General features: G+C 37.4%; 1 protein-coding gene across 3 annotated transcripts; it reads left to right on the forward strand.

Moving 5' to 3' along the window:
* The first annotated feature begins 351 nt into the window (after window positions 1-351).
* Window positions 352-27,085, forward strand: LOC306876344 (KAT8 regulatory NSL complex subunit 1-like protein). Of its 3 annotated transcripts, none has more exons than XM_079427436.1 (16): window positions 352-509; window positions 6,885-7,915; window positions 11,138-11,279; window positions 13,139-13,312; window positions 13,446-13,570; window positions 14,098-14,299; window positions 15,910-16,033; window positions 16,652-16,789; window positions 18,803-18,949; window positions 19,029-19,150; window positions 19,306-19,427; window positions 24,009-24,072; window positions 24,172-24,278; window positions 24,368-24,509; window positions 24,582-24,673; window positions 25,300-25,965. In XM_079427436.1, exons 2-15 carry the CDS (start codon window positions 7,035-7,037, stop codon window positions 24,669-24,671), a joined length of 2,580 nt encoding a protein of 859 aa, XP_079283562.1. In that variant the 5' UTR covers window positions 352-509; window positions 6,885-7,034; the 3' UTR covers window positions 24,672-24,673; window positions 25,300-25,965. The 3 variants fall into 3 exon arrangements, with proteins under 3 accessions (XP_079283562.1, XP_079283561.1, XP_079283563.1); XM_079427435.1 differs by lacking the exon at window positions 352-509 and adding an exon at window positions 6,387-6,638 and having other exon boundaries at window positions 25,300-27,085; XM_079427437.1 differs by lacking the exon at window positions 352-509 and adding an exon at window positions 6,416-6,638 and having other exon boundaries at window positions 6,867-7,915.

The raw sequence follows: 27,085 nt of genomic DNA on the forward strand, positions 1-27,085 counted from the left end.
AGTAATTGGATTCTTGCTTGGAAATGTACATAAAATGAAATGTTTTCCAAAGATTAACAAATTTACAATGTATTGTTTAGTACTATATAAATTTACCAGGTATAAGTAATTAACGGGTTCACAGGTTTGTTTTATATAATTATGTATTGCTACCAATTATGTTTCAACCGCATTTCCTGTTTACCGCGGCGTCGACGTCATTACTTTGCCACTAACCAATGAGAAGCATTGTGGGCGGGGCGACACGTGCAGCCCCGCCCCAGGTGCAGCCCCGCCTCGATCTGCAGGCTGCAGCCGGGTGTACTTGCTGCTTCTCGCGCGTGGTGCGTCTAATGGCGCCAAATCTGATTTGAGAGCACAGCAGGAGGAGGAGCACACTTGACTTTGAATATTGTGAACGAGTCGTACAATGACCTATGCCACCTCATTTTTATGTTTGACTAGTGTATTCTATTAAAATCAATTTTCCATGAAAGAAAGGAAGTCATACGTTTTGGAACGACACGAGGGTAAGTACATAAGACAGAGTGACAGTAAATTACAATTTTGGAACCATTTGTGTACCAGTGTGCATTGTCATGTGGTGCTCTCTGGTTTTCGAAATGCAAATAAATGCAGATGGATGGAAGTCATCCATGGACGAGAGTAAATGCATTTATAACCATGAACATCAGTTTGACATTACACATTACGTAATTAAAAAAGTGGAAATGATTCTGATAGAAATGTCCATTTCAAATAAAGTTCTACAGTATTTTGTGCATTGAAATGTAGGCTGCAGAACTTAATGCATTTTTATATTTTTGTTCTCTGTATAGCTTAATCCAAATGTCATGTTTCATTACTCAGATTTTACATAGTTTTTGCAGATGTCATTTTCCCTCATTCTAAATGTATTTAAATTAGGGGTGGAGCCTTCATACCACCTGTGTATATATAATAAATATCTTCCTCTTAGTGGCCAGTGGAAAAAATGTTTTTGTTTATTGTCAACATCTGCATTTGCCATAGTAAATGTGTCTATTTCTGTTGCCACTATTCTGATGGATATTTTTTTTCGCTTACTGTATGATTATTTCTCTGAAAGGACCAGTAAACAGCATAAAACCGCTGCTTAATGTTTTGCTGTGGTCACTTATTGGATGCAATCTTATTCCTAACATTTTATACTTTTTATTAGTTTTTTCGACTTTGTTGATCCAGCTCCATGGATTCATATTCTTTCAGCGGCCGGTATTCTCTTTGCCATGTGGACTGGTTTTACAGCCTCCCTTGCTCTGAATGTGTGTTCCTACTTCCAAATTGATCCTGTACAGCGGCCTTATTTGATCTGGATGAAGAAGCACATCAGACTCTTTGTGTACTTGGCATTACTTGTCAACAGACTCTTCTTTCTGTCTGAATTCCTTGTACGCGCTATCTGGGAAATTTTTGCAATGAACTTAAAGTCAACCAGAGGTCATGTGAACATCACCAGTGAAACAGCAGATTTAGGAATCTACATATTATCATAGATTGATTTAGATGTTGCTATTTTTTGCTTTGTCTGGGCATTATGCTGGCATCAATCAGTGCGACTTGCGTAATCACATTAAGAGAATGGAGGAAAACGGCAGCTCTTTCTCTGCTCTTAGTAAAAAGCAGCAGATGAAAGTGACAATCTTGGGCATTATACAGTGTCCTCTACTTTCTCGCTTCAGCGTACTTTCTTCCTTGCGTATTTTGCTGGTTTTATGGATCAGCATGGGCATTGGATTTGCACTGTCATGCCACTGTACTCTCTTGGAACAACCATCATTTTAGGTGTTGGTCAGGCAATCTTCTGCCTAATGGCTAAAAATATTGGCAGACAACTACAAACCCTGAAATGTCCTCTTCCCTAATCAGTCAATTTAGGTTATGTCACTTCTGCCAGCGCTTTTTTATAGTTGTGATTTAAAGGGAAGCATTGTTGGGACAGCACTCAAACTAAATCAGTCTAAAAATGTCCTGAATTATGGGTGGATGTTAAATGTTTTCATGCGCATTAAGTAATTTATAGTTCAATCAATTTTTTTTTGTGTGTATGTGTGTGTGTGTGTGTGTGTGTCTAAAGCCTGAGTAAATACTGAAAATAGCTTGTGGCTGAAATTGTCACTTTTAGGTTAGACCTGTTAATAATATAAAACATAATTTGCAGAAATTTGCATGGATCATTGTACCCTCAAAGAAATGTTGATATTTGCAAACCATAAATTCACTTTGTATGTCAAAGGGTTGATTATTGATTGATTGATTTTTCTTCAAATATTTTTTTTTAAAAATTGAATTTTCATGGTTATTCAGAAATATACTAAACAGACTCTAATGCAAACGAACTGTAAAAATCAGACATTGCTTACTTATTTATTCAGTGTGCTTAATCAATAATTCAGATATTCACATACTTAGCTTTTCTATAGCCTAATGTCATTCTGACATTGCCAGAAGTTTTCATATGAAAGAAGAAAATATTTCTGTATTTATTTATTTAATTGTTTTGTTTTTGTTCTAATCTTTAGTTATTGTTTCATGTGTTATGTGAATTTTGGCACTCTTTTAGAAATATATGTGCATAAAAATGAGATCATTACTTATTCGTGACATGCCCTTGTTGTTTCAGCTCTTAATTCTGTTGTTCTAGTCCCACCTGGTGGACTGAATGCATATTACAACCAATTTATGTTCAGAGCAGCTGAAGCGCTTGAAGTGCTTACCTGCATTTCAAGTCTATGCAAGCACTGAGCAAGAAGAAAGCAAAACAAACATTGAGAGCAGCTCCCAGGAAAACCCTCTGTCTTTTTATTTCACATTACAGTCTATTAATCAATAGCATACCTTATGTGCATACTGTATGTAATGCTACCCGAATTCTAAATGTTTGGACTTTTTAAAATTTGAATAAAATGAAAACTAAAACACTTTCAAATCACATGAGCCAATATTTTATTCACAATAGAATATAGAGAACATAACAAATGTTTAAATGGAGAAATTTTACACTTATCCACTAAATGAGCTCATTTCAAATTTGATGCCTGCTACATGTCTAAAAACAATTGGCACGGGGACAACAAAGGGCTGAAAAAGCAAGATATTTTGAAAAGATTCAGCTGGGAGAACATCTAGCAACTAATTAAATTAATTGACAGCAGGTCTGTAACATGATTAGCTATAAAAGGTGCAACGTTCCTCAACATCAAATTGCAAAGGCTTTGCAAATCTCATCATCTACAGTGCATAACATCATCAAAAGATTCAGAGAAACCGGAGGAATCTCTGTGCGTAAGGGACAAGGCCAAGAGCTTTGTTGGATGCCCATGGCCTTCGGGCCCTCAGACGACGCTGCATCACTCATCTGCATCATTCTGTCATTGACATTACTAAATGGACCCAGGAATACTTTCAGAAACCACTGTTGGTAAACACAATCCACCGTGCCATCTGCAGATGCCAACTAAAGCTCTATCATGGAAAAAGGAAGCCATATGTGAACATGGTTCAGAAGCACCGTCGTGTCCTGTGGGCCAAGGCTCATTTAAAATGGACTGTTTAAAAGTGGAAAAGTGTTCTATGGTCCGACGAGCCCAAATTTGTCATTCTTGTTGGAAATCAAGGTCGCCGTGTCCTCTGGGCTAAAGAGGAGGGAGACCTTCCAGCATGTTTTCAGCGTTCAGTTCAAAAGCCCTCATCTCTGATGGTATGGGGGTGCATAAGTGCATACAGTATGGGCAGCTTGCATGTTTTGTAAGGCACTATGAATGCTGAAAGGTATATAAAGGTTTTAGTGCAACATATGCTCCCCTCCAGACAACATCTATTTCAGGGAAGGCCTTGTGTATTTCAGCAGGACAATGCAAAACCACATACTGCAGCTATTACAACAGCATGGCTTTGTAGTAGAAGAGTCTGGGTGCTGAACTGGCCTGCCTGCAGTCCAGATCTTTCACCTATAGAGAACATTTAGCGCATCATTAAACGAAAAATATGTCAAAGACAACCACAAACTCTTCAGCAGCTATATCAGGCAAAAATGAGACCAAATTCCAACACCAAAACTCCAGAAACTCATAACCTCCATTGCCAGACGTCTACAAACTTTTTTGAAAAGAGGAGATGCTACACTATGTTAAACATGCCCCCGTCCCAACTATTTTGAGACCTGTAGCAGGCATCAAATTTGAAATGAGCTCATTTTGTGCATAAATTTGTAAAATTTATCAGTTTAAACATTTGTTATGTTATCTGTGTTCTATTGTGAATAAAATATTGGTTAATGTAATTTGAAATTCTTTTAGTTTTCATTTTATTCAAATTAAAAAATTGTCCCAGCATTTCCGGAATTCGGGTTCTAAGTATAAGTATATTTTCACTTGACTGTTAAAAACTTTGCCACAAATATCTCATGGCATGTCTAGGCTGCTTGATGCTATCTCAGTTTGTTTTCATGACTGCAATCACAAAAACTAACAGAGTGCATAAACACTACTCATGCACACTTACTCTTTTACTCTCTTTCTCTCTCTCTCGCTCGCTCTCTCTCTCAATTCAGTTCAATTCAATTCGATATATGCTTTACTGGCATGACAGTTGTTACAATGTATTGCCAAAGCATAGTGCTTACATTGAATTTAGAACAGGTATGTAATATAAATTAAAATAGAACTATTCAATTCAGTGAATTCTAGAATTCTATGAACAATTTAAAATTCAGTGTGGTGTGTGTGTTTGTAGGCGCATCACCGTACTTTTGTCAGTGGCAGCTGTTTCAGATATATTGTAATTTCCCCCCATTAAAAATATATATTTATTTTAGGGACTGAAGCCTTCATACCTTCATTGCCCATAATAAACTTCTTCCTCTTAGTGGCCAGTGGAAAAATGGTTTCCATCACTGTTAACATGAGCATGGTGGCATTTGCCGTAGTAAATTTAGCTTGTTTTCGATTGCCATTATTCTGGTGAATTAGTTTTTTGTCTACTGTATTATTTTTATTATTAAAAAGTAGCAGATGAAAGTGACAATCTTGGGCATTATACAGAGTGTCCTCTACTTTCTTGCTTCAAGGTGGCTCATGACAGAAAAGCTCTTTGCATATTTTGCTGTTTTTTGGATCGGAGCGGACATTTTATTTGCACTGTCATGGCACTGTACTCTTGGGGCAACCATCCTTTTAGGCATTGGTCAGTCAAAATTCCGCCTAATGGCTAAAAATATTAGCAGAAAACTACAAACCTGGAAATCATTCAGTTTAAGTTATCTCACTTCTGCAGCAGATGGATCTATAGGCATGATTTAAATTGAAGCGATGTTGGGGCAGCACTAAATCAGTCTAAAATGTTCTGAAATGTGGATGTTTTCATGCACATAAAGTCCTTTCTGACTCAGTGACAATATCTAAAATGGCTTGTGGTTGAAATGATGTAACTCAAGATTATTTGCAGATATTTGAATGGATATGTAATTCTATTGACATTTGCAAACCACACACTCACTTTTCCTCTTTATGCAAAAGGGTAAATGCCATAAATACATTTATTGTAGACTGAATATTGAATCATGTTTTCATTTTTAAAATGTATTTATTTAGTTTTGCTTTAAATAGTTTTGATTTTAATTTCTGTTGTGATTATTCAGAAATATAAACTACACAATGCAAGCAGACCATAGAAATTCAGACATTGCTTACTGTTACGTTATACTCTATTCAGGGTTACTGTGTGTAATGTATTTATTCTTAGTTTGTGACATGCATTTCAAGTCTATGCAAGCACTGAGCGAGAAGAAAGCAAAACAAACATTGAGAGCAGCTCTCAGGAAAACCCTCCTTCTTTAGCCACCCTGGAAGAACAATGTTTGAGATCCAGGGCTGGGACATCACCAGAAACTGCACAGCACAAACCTGGTTTATTTCCTTTAGAAATCATAAAGTCTGCTATCATTAATCAACAGTAATGTGTGCACTGGAAATATGTGTAAGGATATTTTCACCTGACAGTTAAAAACTGCCACAAATATGCCAAATATCTCATGGCTGATATGCTTGATACCCTCTCGGTTTTCATGACTGCAAGCAAGCAATAAAGAAAGAAAGGCTACTGGTTACAACAAACGACCAATGGCGAAATGTCTGGATAAGTAAATATTAATACAAAAGAAAAGTGAAACTAAAGATCAAAATAAAGATGGTAAACAAAATATAGTTTATTATTTATAGTTATTTATCGTATAATTTTTTAAAATTATAAATATTAGATTGAAAACTATATTATCAATTTTAATGTAGGTATTTGTAGCTGAGTCCAATAAAAGTAACCAACAGGGTACATAAACACTCACTCGCGGCGCGCACGCGCTCTCTCTCTCTCTCTCTCTCTCTCTCTCTCTCTCTCTCTCGCGCGCGCTCTCGCTCTCGCTCTCTCTCTCTCTCGCGCGCGCTAGCTCTGTTCTCCGGTAATCGGTGTGTAAGAAAATCGGACAGGATCAGTCGATATCTGCTCATAAACCTGACACATCAGTATTTTAATCACTTGCAGGATTACATCTATGGATCATTTATTGATGATCGCCTATTTCTGGACTCTGAATTTTTGTTTGCTGAAATGAGCGGCTGTTAAAGGTGAGACGATGACGTTATTTTTTCCAATTCTGCCGTTATTTTCATAACGTTACGCTTATCGCTTGAGCGAAAAATATTAGTAGTCTTTCTGTTTACAAATATTTTCAGTTGTTAACAGGTTTCTAATATGATTAGACAGGTCATCTTAAATTACGATTGTTATTGATAAAGTTAGAGTCTGTCAAAAACATTATTCACTTTCACACAATCCTATCGCATCTGTTATAGTTGCGTCTCTTTGAACAGATCTGTCGCTGGAGTCACAGTTTCAAGTGATGATCTGAGGTCATATCCATCACTCCCAGGACGGGGGATAGGGAATGAGTCCATCTCTTATCCACACAGCAAATCAAAACTAATTAAATCCAGATTTCACTCTCTGCTTTGAGTGGAAATATGGACTGCAGCGGTGTTGCACTAGGTTTGGATGTGGATAATAGTTTTGGACAGATGATTTGGCAGAACCTCCCATCCATGGTCCATCTGGATCTCCTGTCCTCTAAAAGTTCTCCTCAGTTCCCAGAGATGCTGCTATCGCCTTTGTTCCAGGATTCACGTTCCAAAGCCTTTCTGCTGTCAAGCCCAGAGCCACTACTCACCCTCCTCTCCTTGAACAGAAACTCACCGGGTACTCCTGCAGGTGCTCCACAAATGTGTTTCATGCCCACACTTGAAGACAGTGGACAAGATGTGGTAGATCCCAGTCACAACCTCACACGACATGGTTGTTCTACCAGCGATCGCCAAGTTGGCACCAAATCACTTTCCTTAGAGCAAGCACCACATTGCAGCTGGAAGAACAATGCTTTAAACCAAACATTGGTTAGGACTATGGAGGAACTGAAGGAAGGGCTGATGATTCAGTCATTGTGGCATCTCTCCCAGCACGTTTCGTTGGCAAATCGAGCCAGTCATTTACAACAGAGGGTTTTGACGATGCTTGGTGAACATGCTTCTAGACACTATAGCCACCAACTGGATGGTTTGAAGAAGAAACTTCTTGAAGCACGCCTTTCCCCTAAGTTGACATCAGAGCCTCTTTTTGAGACTTTTAATGCTGTAGAGATGCAGGCAGTAGAGCAGGCTCTTATAAGAAACCTCCAGTACCCTCAAGCCCATGGGCAACCTCTGAAATCCAGAGATTTGCAGAATTTAGCACACAATGGTCATGCTGTTCTGCAGGGAGTGCTGGAGGATCTGGACTCAGATGTCACCGTGAGCAGCTCAGATGAGGAGTGGGACCATGAAGATGCCAAAGGGAGCTCAGTGGAATCACAGTGAGTATGATGTGATGTTGAATAGTCTTCTTAATTAATGTTGACCTTCTAATCAAGAAGACACATGGAAAGAAATAGACCTTAATGAAAGACATTAACAGAATGGGTTGGGCAGAAATGAAAACTTTAGCATTATTTACTGTGGTTAATCTTGTGTCATTTTAAACCTCTATGCTTTTTTTTTTTTTTTGGTAGAACACAATAGGGAAAATGTTCATCTTCACAGCTTAGTTCAAATTGACAAAAATAACAGCTCATGCATAGGACAAAAATACCACAAAAGGGGAAGTATTCGGAATCCATATGATATATTGTAGCCAAAACTGAGAATTGATAGTATGACTGTGCAAGTCACAATGATTGGTGGTTATAAACAAAACATATAATACTCAGTCTCTAGCTTCAAAATAAATACAAAAAATAACATTGGATGAGATCTTGAAATAGGTTAATTGAAAGGTAGAATTAATCTTTACCTAGAAGTTGCCAAGCAGTAAAGAACTTTTAATGACAGGCTGGCCGTGAGTCTTTGGCAAGAAGAGAGGGAGTATAACAACAAGTTTGGGAAAACAAACAGTCCAATAGAAGTTGGAGGAGAGGAAGCATTTGGCTCTGGCAGTGTTACATGTTTCTTTAGAATCCTTGCTCACAGAAACAGAGGCACTCTGTTCAGTACACAGCTGTTGAGAAATTCTCACCATATTTCTCCCCCATGTTGAAGATTTTTTATCTGGTGTGTTCATGTGCAGCTGGCTCTTCCTCCGATCCTGTTTCTGTGGAGCCACACTGAAACAGACAGCTGCACTCGCCTTTCCCTGGGATGAGTAAATAAACAGAGATCAGGCCTCCCTTCACCAACCCGTAGATCAGAGCTTTCATGTCCCTCTCTGTGATTTGCTCGCCCACTCTGCACTTACACTGTAAGATCGCAGCATATGTGCAGATGCGAGAACATCTAGTCTCAATCTTTGAAAGGAATATATCTTTTAAGTAACAAACATGCTTTATGGTTTTAATTTTAGTTTTAGTTAAATATAATAACCCTGACATGCATAAATTTAAACTATGTTAAACTTTATCCCATTGGACTCAAGTTGCTTCAAATCAACAACTGTCATTAAAAATTAATGACTTCCAATTACTTTGTTACTGCAAATTGCTGTAAAAGTGAACGCCCTTTAGTAGCAGCCAGCTGTGGTTGTTGGTTCTGCCTCTCCTCAGGCCACGACAAAATAGTTTCAGTGACTTTTCCATATGTCCCAGCAATCTCAATAGGGATGTAACGGTTTGAAAATTTCTAATCACGATTATAGTGACCAAAATTATCACGGTTATCAGTATTATCACGGTATTGTTAAAATGTGCTGGAGATGTTCAAAAAGTACCGAAACATAAATCACTTCACCAAGTTTCATACTTAAAAATCAACAAACAGCAAATAAAATGACTTTTTGTTTGCATAATCACTAAAACAATAACATTACCAATGAGGTCTGGATTTTAAATGACAATTTGACTGACACCAGTTTAATAGCATGTTCAAATAAATAATGTAAATGTTCAAATAAAGCTTTGAAAAAGTTTAACATAAAGGTAGACCACACATTTCAGCCTTTAAAGAAAAGGGTTAAATTAAAATGATAATTAATAAATGATTATATGTATTTTATCTGCTCCATAAATAATCCTATATAGCATATCTGAATTGTTTAAATGTACATAAGTTTGTTTTTCATCAACCGGTTAAAATTTACAGCAGGTCATGCAAATTTGGTCAATTTTTTGGCCAGACAGAAACTGCACACAGGCTGAATGTAAATAAGTGTCTGTAAATCCACTCTCTGGCAGCAGGTGGCGCTTTATACGGAAAAGCTGAATTACAGCTGATTCCTGTGAACTCCGCGAACACTTCCTTTAGGTATTACATGGAGCTAAGATGAAAACAAAATGCCATCGAATTGTTTCTGAAGACAGTCAGATCCTTCAGAGGTACATTCATATGATTAATTCATTGATATATTAATTTGTATAATTCCCTTAGCACTCTTTTAAAACCTCCCAGCTTTTCCGCCCTATTTTCACTCAGAACGAAACTACTCTGCTGCTGTGCGCACGTGAGACTGTTACTGAAAACTCTGCTTTATGCTGGACAGTATTTATTTATCGCGAGTTGTTTAAATCACGGTAATCGAATACGGTTTTAATGATAATTAAAATATGAAACGGTAATACTAACCGCGGGGAATTTTATCATGATTTATCGTCAAACCGGTAATCGTTACATCCCTAAATCTCAATTACCATCTCTCATCAGAGTTTCAAGCCAGTGGCCATTGCTTTGTATTCTCTGGATAAGCTAGATATGAGAACATTGCTGTAAGGTTATAAATGAGTTATCTGGCTTTGGCCACAGAATTGCTTAAGGGCTCTTTTGTGGACTGAGATTAGGCTCTCAGCCAGTCAAGAGCAGCACGTTTGACGTCAGTACCCTCTTTCTTTTCACAGATGTTCATATTTTGAAGTGGTTAAGTTGTGGTCACTTATTTCGGAAAAAACTAGGGCCAAAGCTTGCAGAGATCCAGTGTCTGCTGAGTTGGCTCTGAAATATACGCAATGTAATAAAGAGTTTATGTAGTGATATTATTTGGTTTGGACACCCTTGAGGCATTAAATAAAAAGCAACAAAGCCATCTGTGGTCTCATATTTTCAATTCTGGAATGATTTGGTTGCTCACTTGTTCTCTGACTGCCGTTTGTTTTGTTGAAGCAGGGCTATGCTCTGTGAATATGTGAGAAGAGAGAGAGAGAAAGTAGGCTGGCTAGAGAGGTAAAGTGTTTGTTTATATAGAGATCATGAAGACTTGCCCCAGCAGGAAATCTCATTCTTCCCAGTATATTTGTATGGGTTCACTGCTTTATAGATATTCCTGGAATTTGCCAGTGTGTGTGTGTGAGTGTCTGCACTAATCTGTATGTCTGCAGAGAGGAAGACAGACTGGTAAATATCTGTACGTTTAGGTCCTCTTCTGTTGCCTCTGTGATTGCAAATTTTGGGTTTAAAAATGAAACATCCTAGAATCACAGGTTAATGAGCAAGCAAACAATCAGTTTCATACACTGGTTTCCCAAACCTGGAGGAATGTACTGTAAGTCACTTTGTTTAAAATCTCAGCTGAATGACCTTTTCTAACTTTTTCTGTCCCTGTCTTTGTGGGAGGGTAGTTGTCGTGTCTGTGAGTGGAGATGGCTGAAGGACAGAGCTGAACTCTGCAGTCGCTGGACATGGCTGCAGATGAGACTGTCTGAGCTGGACTCTCAGATTCAGCAGCTTGGAAAACTCGGGCAGCAGATTCTTTCTAATAAGGTAAAGAAATTATACAGCATCTATAGATTAGGAGGGAAATTTGGCCATGCTGTTAGCACTGTGGGGCAAAATTCAGAATTTAAGAATTGGCCCTCTTTCAATTCATGTGAGAATTTAAATTGAATTAGCAATGTCCAGAGGATGGGGAATTGGAAACTGAAAAAGAAATGAATGAATTGCAAATTATTAACAGTGACACACCAGATGAATTTCATTAGTCCAGTCAAAATATAAATGTTGTCCCAAAACATAAACAAAGACATCATAAAGTTTGACTTACTATATTCTTGACTAATATGTGGAATGATTAAAAAAGTAAATATTTTAATTCTTGCATTAAGCACATCAAACTGCCACCACATTTTTTAAATGAATTACAGCTGCAGTCTGTAAGTTTTGCGTCTTTGTCACCATCTCTGTTTGAAAACCTGGAATTGCAGCTGCTTGCGGAATTATCTTCCTTGTGTGGGATGTGCTCCGGCACAGCTCCAGCACGATGAATCTAATGTTTTGAGGTGAATGTGTAGCTGTCAGGTTCAGGTCAGGCGAGTTTGCTGGCCAATCAAGCACAGTAACACCATCGTCATTGAACCAGCTTTTGGTACCTTTGGCAGTGTGGGCAGGTGCCAAGTCTTGCTGGAAAATGAAATCAGCATCTCCATAAAACTTGTCAGCAGAAGGAAGCATGAAGTGCTCTAAAATTTCCTGGTTGATGGCTGCATTGACTGTGGACTTCAGAAAAAACTGTGGACCAATACCAGCAGATGACTTGGCAGCCCAAATCATCACTGACTGTGGAAACTTCACACTGGACTTCAAGCAGCATGAATTCTGTGCCTCTCCACTCTTCCTCCAGACTCTGGGACCTTGATTTCCAAATGAAATGCAAGATTTACTTTCATCTGAAAAGAGGACTTTGGACCACTGAGCAACAGTCCAGTTCTTTTCTGCACAGCCCAAGTGAGACACTTCTGACGTTGTCTCTGGTTCAGAAGTGGCTTGGTAGCCCTTTTCCTGAAGACGTCCGAGCGTGGTGACTCTTGATACACTGACTCCAGCTTCAGTCCACTCCTTGTGAAGCTCTCACAAGTGTTTGAATCAGCCTTGCTTGACAGTATTCTCAAGCTTGCAGTCATCCCTGTTGCTTGTGCACCTTTTCCTACCCAAATTCTTCCTTCCAGTCAACTTTGCATTTAATGTGCTTTGATACAGCACTCTGTAAACAGCCACACCTTTCAGTAATGACCCTCTGTGACTTACCCTCTTTGTGGAGGGCGTCAATGTTCATCTTCTGGATCATTGCCAAGTCAGCAGTCTTCTCCATTATTGTGGTTTCAAAGAACAAGAGATACCCAGAATTTATACTGTAGAGATGGTCATTAGTTGAAACTCAAATGTAAATATATTCTAATATTTTGAGATACTGATTTTTGACTTTCATGAGCTGTAAACTCTAATCATCAAAATTAAAACAAAAAAACTTTTGAAATGTTTTACTTTACTTGCAATGAATCTAAAATATATGAGTTTCACTTTTTGAAATAAGTTACAAGAAAAAAATTGACACTTTCACGACATTCTAATTTATTGAGATGCACCTGTATTTATCTTTTTTATTTTAAGTAATGAAAATGTTTTATTAAACATTTTGAAATGTAATATATACTGAAAAATTATAATGAAATTTATATTTGCAATTCTGAATCTATTTGTTACTTCAAATCAGATTAAATTCAAATTGAATCATTAAACGGGAATTTTAAAAGTGATCTCAATTAAGTTCTCAGTGGCACCTTGAGTGTTTTTAAATGCAAACAGTTTTTAATTTTTTAAATATGTGTCTCTAACATGTCCTCTAGGGTCATGTGATTTTGGCGGAGTCTCAGCCCCTGACGGACAGGCAGATTCAACACACCTTGTGGACAGAGACTATGGATCTTTCATTTACAGCTGGGAACATGCAAGATCTGCACTCTGATCTAGAGATGGAACCCAGCAGCCCTACACGCCTTTTGAGGAACATTGAGAGACAGGTGAATCTAAAACCACAGGCACATAGGCAAAAACATAGAAAAGACAAGACAAAAATGACAGATAATTATGTAATTTGTTCATTTAAACTGATTAAATCAACCCCACTCAATTCATGTTTGTGTGTGTGTTTAGAGTGCCCAGCTGACTCAGATTGTAAACAGCCTGATGCCGTCTTTGTGTGCCTCTCCTTCCTCATCACCTACGTCTAAAGGTCCCTGCAATCGCTGGAGAGGTCAACAGAAAACAGCTTACAGTGGGTGAGAGGCAAACAAGCACCTACAAGCTCATCAACAGGCTAAAATGAACCTCAAATAAATATCTCACAGGGTCATTCATCATGGAAATTTAGATTAATTTATGTTTTTGAAGCACTGGTTGTTGGATTTTTACTTGTTCAAGAAAGTACGTACGTAGATTGTTAAAAGGATATTCACATTAGAGAAAAAGACTTGTCACGTTTTTGCTTTTGACGCAGTATAGATCATTTTACTTAGTCATACGTAAGCTCCAGAGACACCTGAGGGGAAGCAGTGTGTCTTGATTTCATTCATGCATTTCATATTCATTGCAGCACTGTACAAGCACCCTCATTCTGATACATAATTGTGTAAATTTATGTAAATCTTATGTGAATGTCAGTATGAATCATTCAGCCCAGCGGAAAACTGAAAAAGTGAGAAAGACACTGAAGAATTAGAAGGAAGATGAGTCTGAGAACCAATGAAACTTGCTCTTTATTTAGCATATGATCAGATTTATGAAGATTTTATCCCTACTTTTGCAGCCACATGACACAAACGGGTGTCTTTGTTCCCAGTGGACCTCAGTGTTTGCACAAGGCTAGGCAGAAGAGGAAACGAACATGTCACAAACGACAGTACCTCCCTCAGGTGGACGTCACATGTGTGTCAGCCCGGACGCGACCCCTTCTGACCTATCACAAGCCTAGACTTTTCATCATGGATCCGTTGTCTCATAGAGAACAGGTTGGCATTTTAAAGCCAAATTCTTCAAGTGTCAACTTTTAATGAGTCGGCATAGCATAGCATGCAGTACTGTTCAAAGATATGGGGTTGGTATGATTAATGTTTTTGAAAGAAGTCTTTAATGCTCACCAAGGCTGCATTTCTTTGCTCAAGTAACAGTAAAAAACAGTAATAATGTGTAATATTATTACAATGTAAAATAACTATTTTCTCTGTTAATATGTTTTAAAATTTAATTTGTTCCTGTGATGCAAAGCTGAATTTTAAGCAGCCATTACTCTAGTCTTCACATGATCCTTCAATGTTGACAACAGTTGTGCCGCTTAATATTTTTGTGGAAACAATAATTTTCTTCAGGATTTGTTGATGAATAGAAAGTTCAAAAAACAACATTTAGCAAGAAATTTCAATCAATTTAGTACATCCTTGCTGAAATTATTAATTACCTAATACTTACGGACCCCACACTTTTGAACGATAGCGTACTTACTACAGTCTCACAAATGCTTGACATAATAGCTTTAATGTGCTTAAGTAAAAAAGGCAAAACACAGCTGTATGTGATAATGTCTGAACTAGTGGGAATTATAATGCTGTGTGCTGTGTCCAACATTTACACTAAATATATGTGTGTGTTTTCCCCAACAGTGGAGCTCAAAAAGAAGAACCTAGCTTTTGTTCTATCCTTTTCTGTCCCTTGGAAACTGCTAACATGCTGTGCTCAGGCCAGCTGCGCTTTCATAAATGATGATAATCTTATAATTGCTGTGTCCTCTATGGGCTGCCTGGACCTGTAACTCAGATACTGTATACTTTAGTCTGAACCTAGAAGCAGCATTTTTAAAATTTGCTAACCAAATTTGCATTGATTTTGCTGATGAGGTAAATTTAAGAACCATTGCAAACTAAATCAAATATCAAGTAAATATTATAGTGATTATTTTACCACTTTTCCTTCATTTACTGAAAAATAGTGTGGAAAATGTTATAATTTTTAACTACTTTTATTCTATTTATTATTATTTTTTATTTTTTTATGTAAATCATATTGAATCGTATTAGTCAAAGCAGATGCTTGTAGCCTAGCAAAATAAATCAAATAGGTTTTGAACAACATGAGGATGAGTAAATTATGACAGAATAGTACAGAGTACAGAACTGGTCCTTTAATAAAGCAGTTATTTGTGTGTGTGCCAGCCCTCTTCACATTACACCATGACTCACACTATGCTCTGAGTCTGTTTTCCAGCTGGTGCCTGGTGCACTTCCTTTAACCTTGTTTATGATTCTTATCGCTGTCTGATTTTGGCTGCTATGATTTTCCTTTTCATGCATTGCTTATGTCGTAATGGTTCTCCAGAGCACTATGTGTCATAGATTTGGCGTTTATTAACTTGGTTGTTTATATCCACCCCTTTTTATTTGTTTTAATGCTCAGTTAGACAAATCAGAACTGGATTCTAGAAGCAGATCAGGCCTTTAGCATCAGAAAGAGACATTTGTTTAGTAATTATGCTTTGCAAGAGTTGTGTTCTTCCCATTTGCCCATAACTTCTCAAAACCTCCCTGTTTTGGTTAAATCCACTACTTCTTTCTCTCTCTCTCCACAGGTCCTGGAGTCATTCCCTTCCTTTTGTCCCAGTTGTGCATCCTGTGATCCTGCATCTCCTGCTTGTCTCCACAGAAAAGACAGAACAGATGGCAAAGTGCATCCTGTTCTATCACTTTCCTCAGGTAGAGAGAGATGAATGCTTTTTGTTTAAAATTGGTATTTTTCCTCCTCCGTCCACCATGTTGGATGGATTTTATTTTTATTGTGCCTGTCACAATGCTTTGTAGATTACCTTCTCCTCAAACGATGTGTGTGATGCTCTTTTAGATGCCTTGAAATGCTACCTATGTAGACAGCTCACTAGGTTTTGGAGAAGAGCTTATTTAAGCAGTAGAATAGTGTTCATACTCTTGCTGAGGTAAATGGATGTTATGATTTTAATGATTAATACTACAACAATCCATTAATCACTCATCTATCAGACAGTTACTCCATCAGAATGTCAACATTGTGCCGGTCCTGCTGTTTTACTGATTGCGTGTAGCAGCAGGAATGTGGTGAAGGTATATCAAATTACCCTTGGTTGTCATCAGTATGAAACCTCAGCATTGAGTTCATACTTTAATATGACTCAAATGCAACATCCAGAATTTTTTTTACAATTGACAGTGTTTTGACATTTTGACAAGGTATTTATAACCATAGCCTTATATCAACATAGTGAACTTTTGTTTTTCTATTGTTTTTCTTTTGTTTGTGTTATATAAGTGAGGTTTGTCTTTGTCTGTTCTGTTCATCAGAAATTCCATCATCCTTCCATCTGCAAAATTCTCACTTTGAGGAAAGTTTGTTTCCGCGATCTCTCCTCCTGAAAACTGAGCGCACCACTCCCCATCACTGTCTCAGCTCCAGAGACAGAGTCTCCCGCTCTTTATTTCGTAAGTCATCTCATGGCATTTGTGTGTGATGCACGAACACATGTACTGTACCTTATGCAGGTGTGTATGCTTTGTATAAATGTGTTCTTGCCAAGTTTTCTTCTTTGTCTGCTTCTTAGGCAGCATCCTAACTGAAATGGATCTACATAAGTATCTGATTTGGGAATTTCTAAATGGGCATCAACACAATGTGTGAAACAAAGAAACTCTTTTTTTCAGTAGTTTGCTATTTGCATTTTGATAGCTAAGAATGAGACAGTTTAATAATAATACACAGCACACACAATTATCAGGCATTAGTCAAATTACTATTAGATTAAAGATTTCATTTATGAACTACATCTTTATTATTTAAACAAATATTTTATTAACTTATATAACTTATATAATTTATTCACTTAGTAAACATGTAAAAATATATTTAATTAAATGCTGTTCTCTTGAACTTTCTATTAATCAAAGAATCCAGAAAAAAATACTGTTCCACAAAAATGTTAAGCAGCACAACTGATTTCAGCATTGATAATAATAATAATAATGTTTCTTGAGCATCAAATCAGCATATTAAAATGATTTCAGAAGTGATTCAGAATGATTTTATGTGACATTAAAGACTGGAGTAATAATAAAAAATAAATGAATAAATTACATGATAAAATATTAAAATGGAAAACAGTTATTTTAAATTGTAATAATATTTCACAATATTACTGTTTTTGCTCTATTTTTGCAAATTAATGCAGCCTTGGTGAGTATAAGAGACTTAAAAAATGTATTTTCAAATATTTGATTTCCATGTTGTAACATCACAACCGGCGTGTTTGTCTAAAATCATTTAGGCACTACTGTCCTCAGTATTTTTTAATACACAGTGATGCCCATGTTCAGTGCAGATCTGAAGGTCATGTTGAAGTCAATAGCTGCTCTACAGTTTCAATGCAATGCTGGGGTTGAAGTGAGCTGCCCTGGCACTGGACTCTGACTCATCCGCTCTAATCATTAATGGTCTGGCACTCTTCTCTGCTCTGCTGGTTATTGTCTGACTAGGGGGGCTAATGATCCAGAAACAGCAATGCTATTCTTAACAGAGAGAGATTGTCAGGGCGAGTGAGTGATTGCACTGGAATGGAAGTGTGTACAGGCTTCTAAAGTAAAAACACACACCTCATGCTGTTTAGTTGATTTTCTGTCAGCGCTTTGCGGCACCCCAGGAGTAAGTGAACCAACTACAAAAAAATAACTAGAAAAGCACTGAATGGAAAACGAATGCCAGGAATATTTTCTTCGCAATCACCTCATGCGTCCTCCATTCCTGTTTTCATTACATCAGCTGGATGTGTATGATCTTTTAATGTCAGTTCTTCTGGAGTCCAGTGTGTGGGATGATCTAAGGTGTGTGTAGGCTGCAGGGTGGGTTTAGTCATAGTCTTGTGGTGTATTGTCTGTGTTTATCTCTGTGGCTCAGGCGGTCTATCCACAGTCCTGCAGCTTCCAGACCATGAGTGGAGATCAACACAGACTCACAAATCACAGTAACTCACAAATCCAGCCTGAAGGCATTGCACACACCTACACACACTCAAACACACACACTAGTGACCTTTCAGTGGGGTCAAATTATTTATAGCCAAAATATATTGTAGTCTTACAGCCCCCTTAGGATTTCCATCTCCTCTCTTTATTAATATTGTTAATACAGTTTCAAATGATTGCTAAGTCCACGCAAACCAAACCTAAAAAATAAATTATATATATATATATATATATATATATATATATATATAATTATATATAACTCTGTTAAAAATGTATATGTATGGCTTTATACATTTTCTATAGGCTAAATAAAATTTCTTATTTCTTTTGTTTGGTTTTAACCTGGATGTAAAATATCATTTTTATGCACTTTCTTTTTTGGATGTGATCTTGAATGAATATTCTCTGTGTTCTTATGAATATACCTGTTCTGATAAGTAGGAATATGTCTTTATGTTCTCTGATTAATGATTGTAGATTGCAGTCATCAGCCAAAAAACGGGAGGCATTTGAAGAGGCACAGAAGGGAGAGCACACCTATACGATGGGCACGCACCCGAGACCACCACAGTCAAGATTACAGGGAAGGCAAGAAGAGGCGGCACTGCCCTGAGAGGACAATGGGTATGGGTGTTTAATTCCCCTTGGTGTTTGACTTATATGCATCAAAGATGTTTAAGGTAGTAATACTGCTTTGTTCTAGATATCTCCAGTATTACCCCCAAGTCTGATCTAGTCTGCCAGAGTGATGACAGTCAGGTGGAGGAATCTTCAGAGGATGTGACCATCTCTTACTATACCCCCACACAACAGAGAAACTCACAGGTCTGCCCTTTGATCAAACCTCTTGATACTGTATATTTCAATTTGCGCTAATCCAAACTTAGATAAATGTTCCCTTCTTTGAAGGGATTGTTTGTCTACTTGAAGGTTAATATTTTGAGAAAGATAATCATATACTGTCCTTCTTCATGCTGTAGTTCTCATCACGCAGGAGAAACTCGGAGACTATTTTCAGCATTGATGACATTGTTGTTCCTATGTCTCTGTTCGCATCAGTGAAAGTGGAAAGACTTCAGTATAAGAACATTTTGACCCCCAGGTATTGATTGATTGATTTTGCACAAAACAATTGTTTTGACATCGGAGAGACATAGGTGCCCGTTATTGCAGGAGATCTACACTACTGTTCAAAAGTGTGGGTTGGTAATTAAATAGGACAGCTGATTCCTCCTTATAAATCATGATAAACCCATTACGAACATGCTGTGCCCCTTTATATAATTTGAAATACATGGGTTTTAGCTTATATAGATTACTTTTATTACCATAATTTATCTTCATCTCTTCCTCCCTTCTCTTGTCTTCTTTTTCTTTAACTTTCCACAAAGTCAGTAATTTACACTGCCCTCCAAAAGTTGGGAAACGCCCTAGAAAAGTGGGGGTTTGGACAATATTGGCATGAATCCTTTTTAATTTGTGATAATTTTGCACTGATAAGGGACAACACAAACTACGAAAACATATTTTATTACATAAACAGTTTATACATAGAAAAAACATTTTTGATTCATCAAAACATCCACCATTAGCAGCTATTACAGCTCTGCATAATCTGGGCATCCGAGCTGTCAGTTTATTCAAACATTGACTTGATATATTACTCCAAGCCTCCTGAAGGATTACCCAAAGATGATTCACACTGGTTGGACACTTTTTAAAGACATCACGGTCCAGTTCCTCCCATAGTAGCTCAATTGGTTTGAGGTCAGGTGACTGGGGAGGCCATTCCATGACAGACATGATGCCAGCTGACTGTTTCCTCTCCAAATAGGATTTGCACAGCTTGGAAGTGTGCTTTGGGTCACTGATAAGGATTTATGCTGATATCGTCCAAAACCACACTTTGCCAGGAGTGTTTCCAAACTTTTGGAGGGCAGTGTATATATATACAGGTCCTTTTCAAAAAATTAGCATATTGTGATCAAGTTCATTATTTTCTGTAATGTACTGATAAACATTAGACTTTCATATATTTTAGATTCATTACAACACAACTGAAGTAGTTCAAGCCTTTTATTGTTTTAATATTGATGATTTTGGCATACAGCTCATGAAAACCCAAAATTCCTATCTCAAAAAATTAGCATATTTCATCCGACCAATAAAAGAAAAGTGTTTTTAATACAAAAAAAGTCAACCTTCAAATAATTATGTTCAGTTATGCACTCAATACTTGGTCGGGAATCCTTTTGCAGAAATGACTGCTTCAATGCGGCGTGGCATGGAGGCAATCAGCCTGTGGCACTGCTGAGGTGTTATGGAGGCCCAGGATGCTTCGATAGCGGCCTTAAGCTCATCCAGAGTGTCGGGTCTTGCGTCTCTCAACTTTCTCTTCACAATATCCCACAGATTCTCTATGGGGTTCAGGTCAGGAGAGTTGGCAGGCCAATTGAGCACAGTAATACCATGGTCAGTAAACCATTTACCAGTGGTTTTGGCACTGTGAGCAGGTGCCAGGTCGTGCTGAAAAATGAAATCTTCATCTCCATAAAGCTTTTCAGCAGATGGAAGCATGAAGTGCTCCAAAATCTCCTGATAGCTAGCTGCATTGACCCTGCCCTTGATAAAACACAGTGGACCAACACCAGCAGCTGACATGGCACCCCAGACCATAACTGACTGTGGGTACTTGACACTGGACTTCAGGCATTTTGGCATTTCCCTCTCCCCAGTCTTCCTCCAGACTCTGGCACCTTGATTTCCGAATGACATGCAAAATTTGCTTTCATCCGAAAAAAGTACTTTGGACCACTGAGCAACAGTCCAGTGCTGCTTCTCTGTAGCCCAGGTCAGGCGCTTCTGCCGCTGTTTCTGGTTCAAAAGTGGCTTGACCTGGGGAATGCGGCACCTGTAGCCCATTTCCTGCACACGCCTGTACACGGTGGCTCTGGATGTTTCTACTCCAGACTCAGTCCACTGCTTCCGCAGGTCCACCAAGGTCTGGAATCGGTCCTTCTCCACAATCTTCCTCAGGGTCCGGTCACCTCTTCTCGTTGTGCTGCGTTTTCTGCCACACTTTTTCCTTCCCACAGACTTCCCACTGAGGTTCCTTGATACAGCACTCTGGGAACAGCCTATTCGTTCAGAAATTTCTTTCTGTGTCTTACCCTCTTGCTTGAGGGTGTCAATGATGGCCTTCTGGACAGCAGTCAGGTCGGCAGTCTTACCCATGATTGCGGTTTTGAGTAATGAACCAGGCTGGGAGTTTTTAAAAGCCTCAGGAATCTTTTGCAGGTGTTTAGAGTTAATTAGTTGATTCAGATGATTAGGTTAATAGCTCGTTTAGAGAACCTTTTCATGATATGCTAATTTTTTGAGATAGGAATTTTGGGTTTTCATGAGCTGTATGCCAAAATCATCAATATTAAAACAATAAAAGGCTTGAACTACTTCAGTTGTGTTGTAATGAATCTAAAATATATGAAAGTCTAATGTTTATCAGTACATTACAGAAAATAATGAACTTTATCACAATATGCTAATTTTTTGAAAAGGACCTGTATATATATTTTTTTTTTCACCTTAAGAAAAAAAAAGTTTGGGGTTGGTAAGATTTTTAATGTATTTTAAAAAGAATTCTCCTATGCTTATCAAGGCTACATTTATTTGGTAAAAAAATTAAATATTCATTTTTTTCCATTTTAATTTATTTTGCAATTTATTTCTGTGATGGCAAAAATGAATCTTGCAGAAATCATTCTAATATGCTGATTTTGGGGCAAAAGAAACATTTCTTATTAATATCAATGTTAATATAATTTTTTTTAATACATTATTTTTCAGGATTCTTTGATGAATAGAACATTAAAGAACAATATTTATTTGAAATATAAATCTTTTGTAGATTATAAATGTCTTTGCTGTCAGTTTTGATCAAATTAATGCATCCTTGATGATTAAAAGTATTAATTTCTTTAAAATAATTTCTGACCCGAAACTTTTGAATGGTAGCGTATCTGAGTGCTAATATGATGTTAGTTTTACTGTTTAACTCCCTTTATATTATTAGATTTATCATGAAATTGTTATGATGATTACAGTTTTTCTTGATTTCTAACACACAATTCATGAAACAATTCACCATTTTCTCACAACTATAAACACAATCTCAAAATTGCACACCAAATTGTGCAAACTTCAAACTTCCAGGTCAAAATCAAATAGTTTAGTCAAAAACATGTCCTATTTTTCAGACTCAAACTTTGGCCTCAGATGACACACAAACCTGTCAAATACTACTTTCCTGTCTAGAGAACACTAGTGAGATCAATTCAAAAGAGTTACAAAAACCACCTTTTGGGAAATGGGAATCCTTTTTCTAGTCAATGTCTGTTACAGTATACAACATAAATAAAGGGGTGCAGATACGGTAAAATTCAGCAATAAACTTTAAGAAAAGTTTACTTTCATTACACAACTGTAAAGATATCTTACAGTAGATGAAAACCACTAGAAAAGTTCAAAGACCAAACAACTCAATATACAGTAAACACACACTGGAGTAGTATACTGTCAGTTACTGTAAGTAAATAAATAAATTCATTCATTCAGCATCCTCAGCTAAATTGCATTACAGTATTGGTAGTGTCCTTATTTGTTATAGCAGTTTCTTAGTCTTCTGAAAAAAGACTTCTCTGCCTCTCCTGGACAGTCGTCTCTCAGTTCTGCACAAATACAGTAAATGTAAGGACTACTTGGCTACAAATCAATTCAACTGCAAAGATTGAGGGTGTACAGCATGTGCTACTGTTTTTACTGTACATAGAATAAGGAAAGTTCTCTCATCTGAAGTACTGCTTCTATGTACTGTAATTATACTGTATGTGTAAGTAGTATTGAAACCTTGTAGATGAGCCTGTAGGCCATTTTCCCTCATGGTCAGTATAGTTGACTATAGGGCTTTGTATTTCATCCCCTTCATTCCCCCTTTGTCTCCCACTACCAGGATTCATTTCCCAAAACAAATAATCACCTGTGCTCTTGTTCATATCATCCTGAGATTCTGACCTGTGTGTCATCAATTTTGCTACTGAATGTTCACACAGGGATACATTTGTGCTGTTTGAGTTCATTTTTTGATGCTCAAGTTAATTATATTGTGTGTCTGTGTTTTCTGAATGAGAACATGGTTAAACCTGTGCAAAATTATGGCGTTCTTGTGTAGAGTTTTGCAGAAAATTGGAACGTGTGTGCAAACAGGTGAAATGTGTTAAAAGTTTTGAGAAACGTGTCTTTGTTTCGAGAACTGTATGAATGGTTTGGAAAATTGGGCCAAATGAATCAGTTCTAGTGTGTTAGCGATCGAGAAAAACTGTTAATAATCATCTTTTGGTTTAGTTAAAAAAAACATTTCATTTGTGAATGATTTAATTCATTTGATTATCTAAAAGTAGGCTTTATATTCAAACCATTTTTGTATTAAATTGCCAGAGAAAAATAATTATTTAATGATATATATCAATACTGTGATGTAAGCTTTTGCTCCTACCGCCTACCCATAGAGTTCTTGATAGATTGTCAGTGAGTCACATTTAGTAAATTGGCTGACGCATAAAGATGTGGATGAATTCATGTTTAATTTTCTTTCTTTCCTGTGTTCCATTGTTTTTACTCGCGTCAGCTGGCGAAAGGTGGATATTTTGCCTTTATTGAAAAGAGAGGAAGATGAGCAGGAGGAAGGGATGGTTGGTTTGCTTTTTTACATTCTTGTAATTATAAACTGAATAAAAAAATGGTGAAGCAATGACAGGGTGTTGTGGAATGATGGGCTTTATTTTTCTCAGTCAGAAGCAATAGAAGATGAAGATTTCTTTCAGAGGCACCAGAATTATGAGCGTAGAGAGAAACTCCGCTGGTCCTGCTGGGATCAAGACAGAAGACACAGGATCAGGTCTGTGTATTTTGTTCTGTGTGTAAAGCTATCTTATTGCACAAATATTCTTCAGTACATATGATCAGATACCCCCCCCCCCACCACAGGTCATCCAGGAAAAGCTGTTCTTCTGCATCTGTGTTAGACCATCCTGCTCTCTGTCACCCACCTGTACATTCTCCTGTTCCCTTCACCTGGACCTTCAGTACTTCTGAAGATTCATCAGAAGCCAGTGTGGATGAAAAAGAGGTAAAACTTGCTTAGTAGTGAAAATCAAATCTTTCTCTCAAGCTTGTATTCATTTGTTTCTCTCTTATGTAGCCAGTGCAACCATGGAAGAGACGTACGTTCCCCCTAACTGATGAAGATGAGGAAACTTTGAGGGGTGATGAAAATAAGAGTGATCTTTAATTGTACGTCCTTATTTCCTTTGCTTGTGTCTTATATCCTCCCTTTTATGAGGAAAGAATGCGAGATTGAGCGGTGAGAAAGGCTCAAAGTAAGATGTATATTTGCTTCCTAATCAAGCGTTTCAAATCACTGTCATATTACTTCACCATCCTTTTCTTGTTGGGGCTTGATTCATCTGGATATTTCTAATAGACCTTAATAAGGCTAGACAAGTCCCTAAAGTGCCAAATCTCTCTCTGTTGGACACACTAGGAATAACATGCACATACTACAGTCACTGCCCTGAGTGTTAAAAAAAGTGTAATTTTATTCAGGAGGATGCATTCATTTAAATTTACAAATAAATTCTGATCTTTTGAGCCCAGTTATTTTAAACACTTCCTTGGTGTGCATGAGAGCATCTTTTAAAAACATTAAAAAGTCCTATCCACCCCAAACCTTTAAACGATAATGTAAGTCATTTCAGATTGGAGTCACATTTAGAATCAGAGTCGGTTTTTGGACTTTTTACACTAAAATGCATAATTACAGTTAAAGTTAGATTACATTGTGTTGAAATGCAGTGGAGAAAAATAAATGTTTTTCTTGCATGTCATTGGTTTGACTGATTATCCTGTGCTGATTACAGACTTCCAGAGCGCCAGAGGACACCATCTGAGGTGGACCAGGAAATGACATCATACTGAGGCAGAATATCAGCCATCATGGTTCTACTCTGTTGTAAAAATCATTCTTTCAGAATTTACAAAGTTATGACACAATGTTGTAACAGATATTTTTCTCATTGTTTCCTCAGTCTCATTGAGTTTTTTTTCCCCTTTGGAAAAGATTTTGTTATAAATTATTTTTACATTTTAAACAGTTTATACCGTATCATACTGTCTTTTCCACAGTATAATTTATTAAATGTTTTAAGCCAGCCCCTTAAAAGTATCAACTCTAAAGCATTGCATTATTTATGCAACCTATTTTGTTATTTATTTCAATATAAGTACAGTCTATTGCTTTGTGTTCACATTTTTGAAAAAACAGAACAAATGATTTATGATTTTACTATTTTACTGTAAATCTCATCTTTCACTATAATTTATCCAGCACTGTGGGAAAAGCACTGTGTTGGAAAGGTGTGTAAATTTACCTCACACTGCATTAAATTGATTTAGACTTCTGCACACTTAGAAGTTAACAGTCTTTCTTTATCACATTTTATGAGCACAATGGAGTCATTGAGATTAAATATTTCAGATTAAATACATCTCATTGTCAATGGAGGAATAAAATAAGTTAACATCTTAAAAGCTGTCTACCACTTTGGGGGAAAAAGTGCAACACATATAAATTTATATTAATTGATGCTGAACCCAGATTGTTTCTTTAAGAAGCACAAGTAAATGTATGCAATATTTCAATGAACCACAGAGGGGCACTAATGCACCGCATCTGCTCCTGAAAAATGCATTCGCAAGAAAACAGCCTGTTGGAGGCAAAGTGGAGAAAACTGTAAACTACTTGATTCTTCCCAGTCTGTGTGTCAAGCTTTGACAGCTCAAAATCCTATTGCATTGATCCTGTGTGTGTGTGTGTGTGTGCACAGTCCTTGTGTGTGTGTAGTCTTTGATCTCTTTCAGCAGTAAGCTGATTAGGCCATCTCACAAGCAGCCCTCACTCATTGGAGAAAGGCTAATTGGCTATAAGTAGGGGTCAAGGTTACTGCCTGTCCATGAGATAGGGAAGATATTATCCCACTTGCTTTCCTTCGTCTAGCTCAATGACTTTCACCCTGGTACTGCACCTCTTAAAAGTCAGAACACTCCTCACAACATTAGTTTGAAGTCTTTTTGAGCTGCCTTTTTGTAAAGCATCCTAATCAAGAAGGATCTGCTAGGTTCGCTGCAGTACATTTTGGAATTCTCTATGCCACGTTAGATACATATGCCTTAGATTTTGACAAAAACAAGATATTTTGCAACAGCCTATGATGCCTTAAAATGCTGGTAGACAGTTCTCTAGGTTTTGGAGCATTATCAGAAACCTCCCTCTCGCTAGAGCTGTCAGAACTCTGTGTTTTGCTGCAGAGTAAGTGAATAGAGCTGGTGTGTGACGCATAGCCACTGTATTGATTTGCGCTGTTCTGAGAGCTCGATAGGCCTCTCTTTCTCTCCAATTCTCTTTTGTTGTGAACTCTGAGAATGGAGATCATTATTTATAGCTCCAGTGAGAGGCTCAGTGATTTACTTCTACCAGCAGGGGGAGTTTTACAGGGACTTTGGTGCAGTGCGCTGATATGTACTGGAGCACATTTATCACTTTGTGTGGTGAACTTACATGAGAATTTGTAAGAAAGTACTCATAGACCCTTCCAGTGTTGTTATAACTAAACAAAAACTGCTGAAATAAAATGCAATATACATATT

The sequence above is a fragment of the Barbus barbus genome (genome assembly GCF_936440315.1).
Source record: "Barbus barbus genome assembly, chromosome: 10".
NCBI lineage: Eukaryota > Metazoa > Chordata > Actinopteri > Cypriniformes > Cyprinidae > Barbus > Barbus barbus.

Excerpts from the sequence above, each read along its gene's own strand:
- LOC306876344 (XM_079427436.1), top strand. The coding sequence starts at position 7,035 with ATGGACTGCAGCGGTGTTGCACTAGGTTTGGATGTGGATAATAGTTTT. Across the intron at positions 18,950-19,028 it reads CTGCCCTGAGAGGACAATGG|ATATCTCCAGTATTACCCCC; the intron begins GTATGGGTGTTT and ends GCTTTGTTCTAG. Across the intron at positions 19,428-24,008 it reads AAGAACATTTTGACCCCCAG|CTGGCGAAAGGTGGATATTT; the intron begins GTATTGATTGAT and ends TACTCGCGTCAG.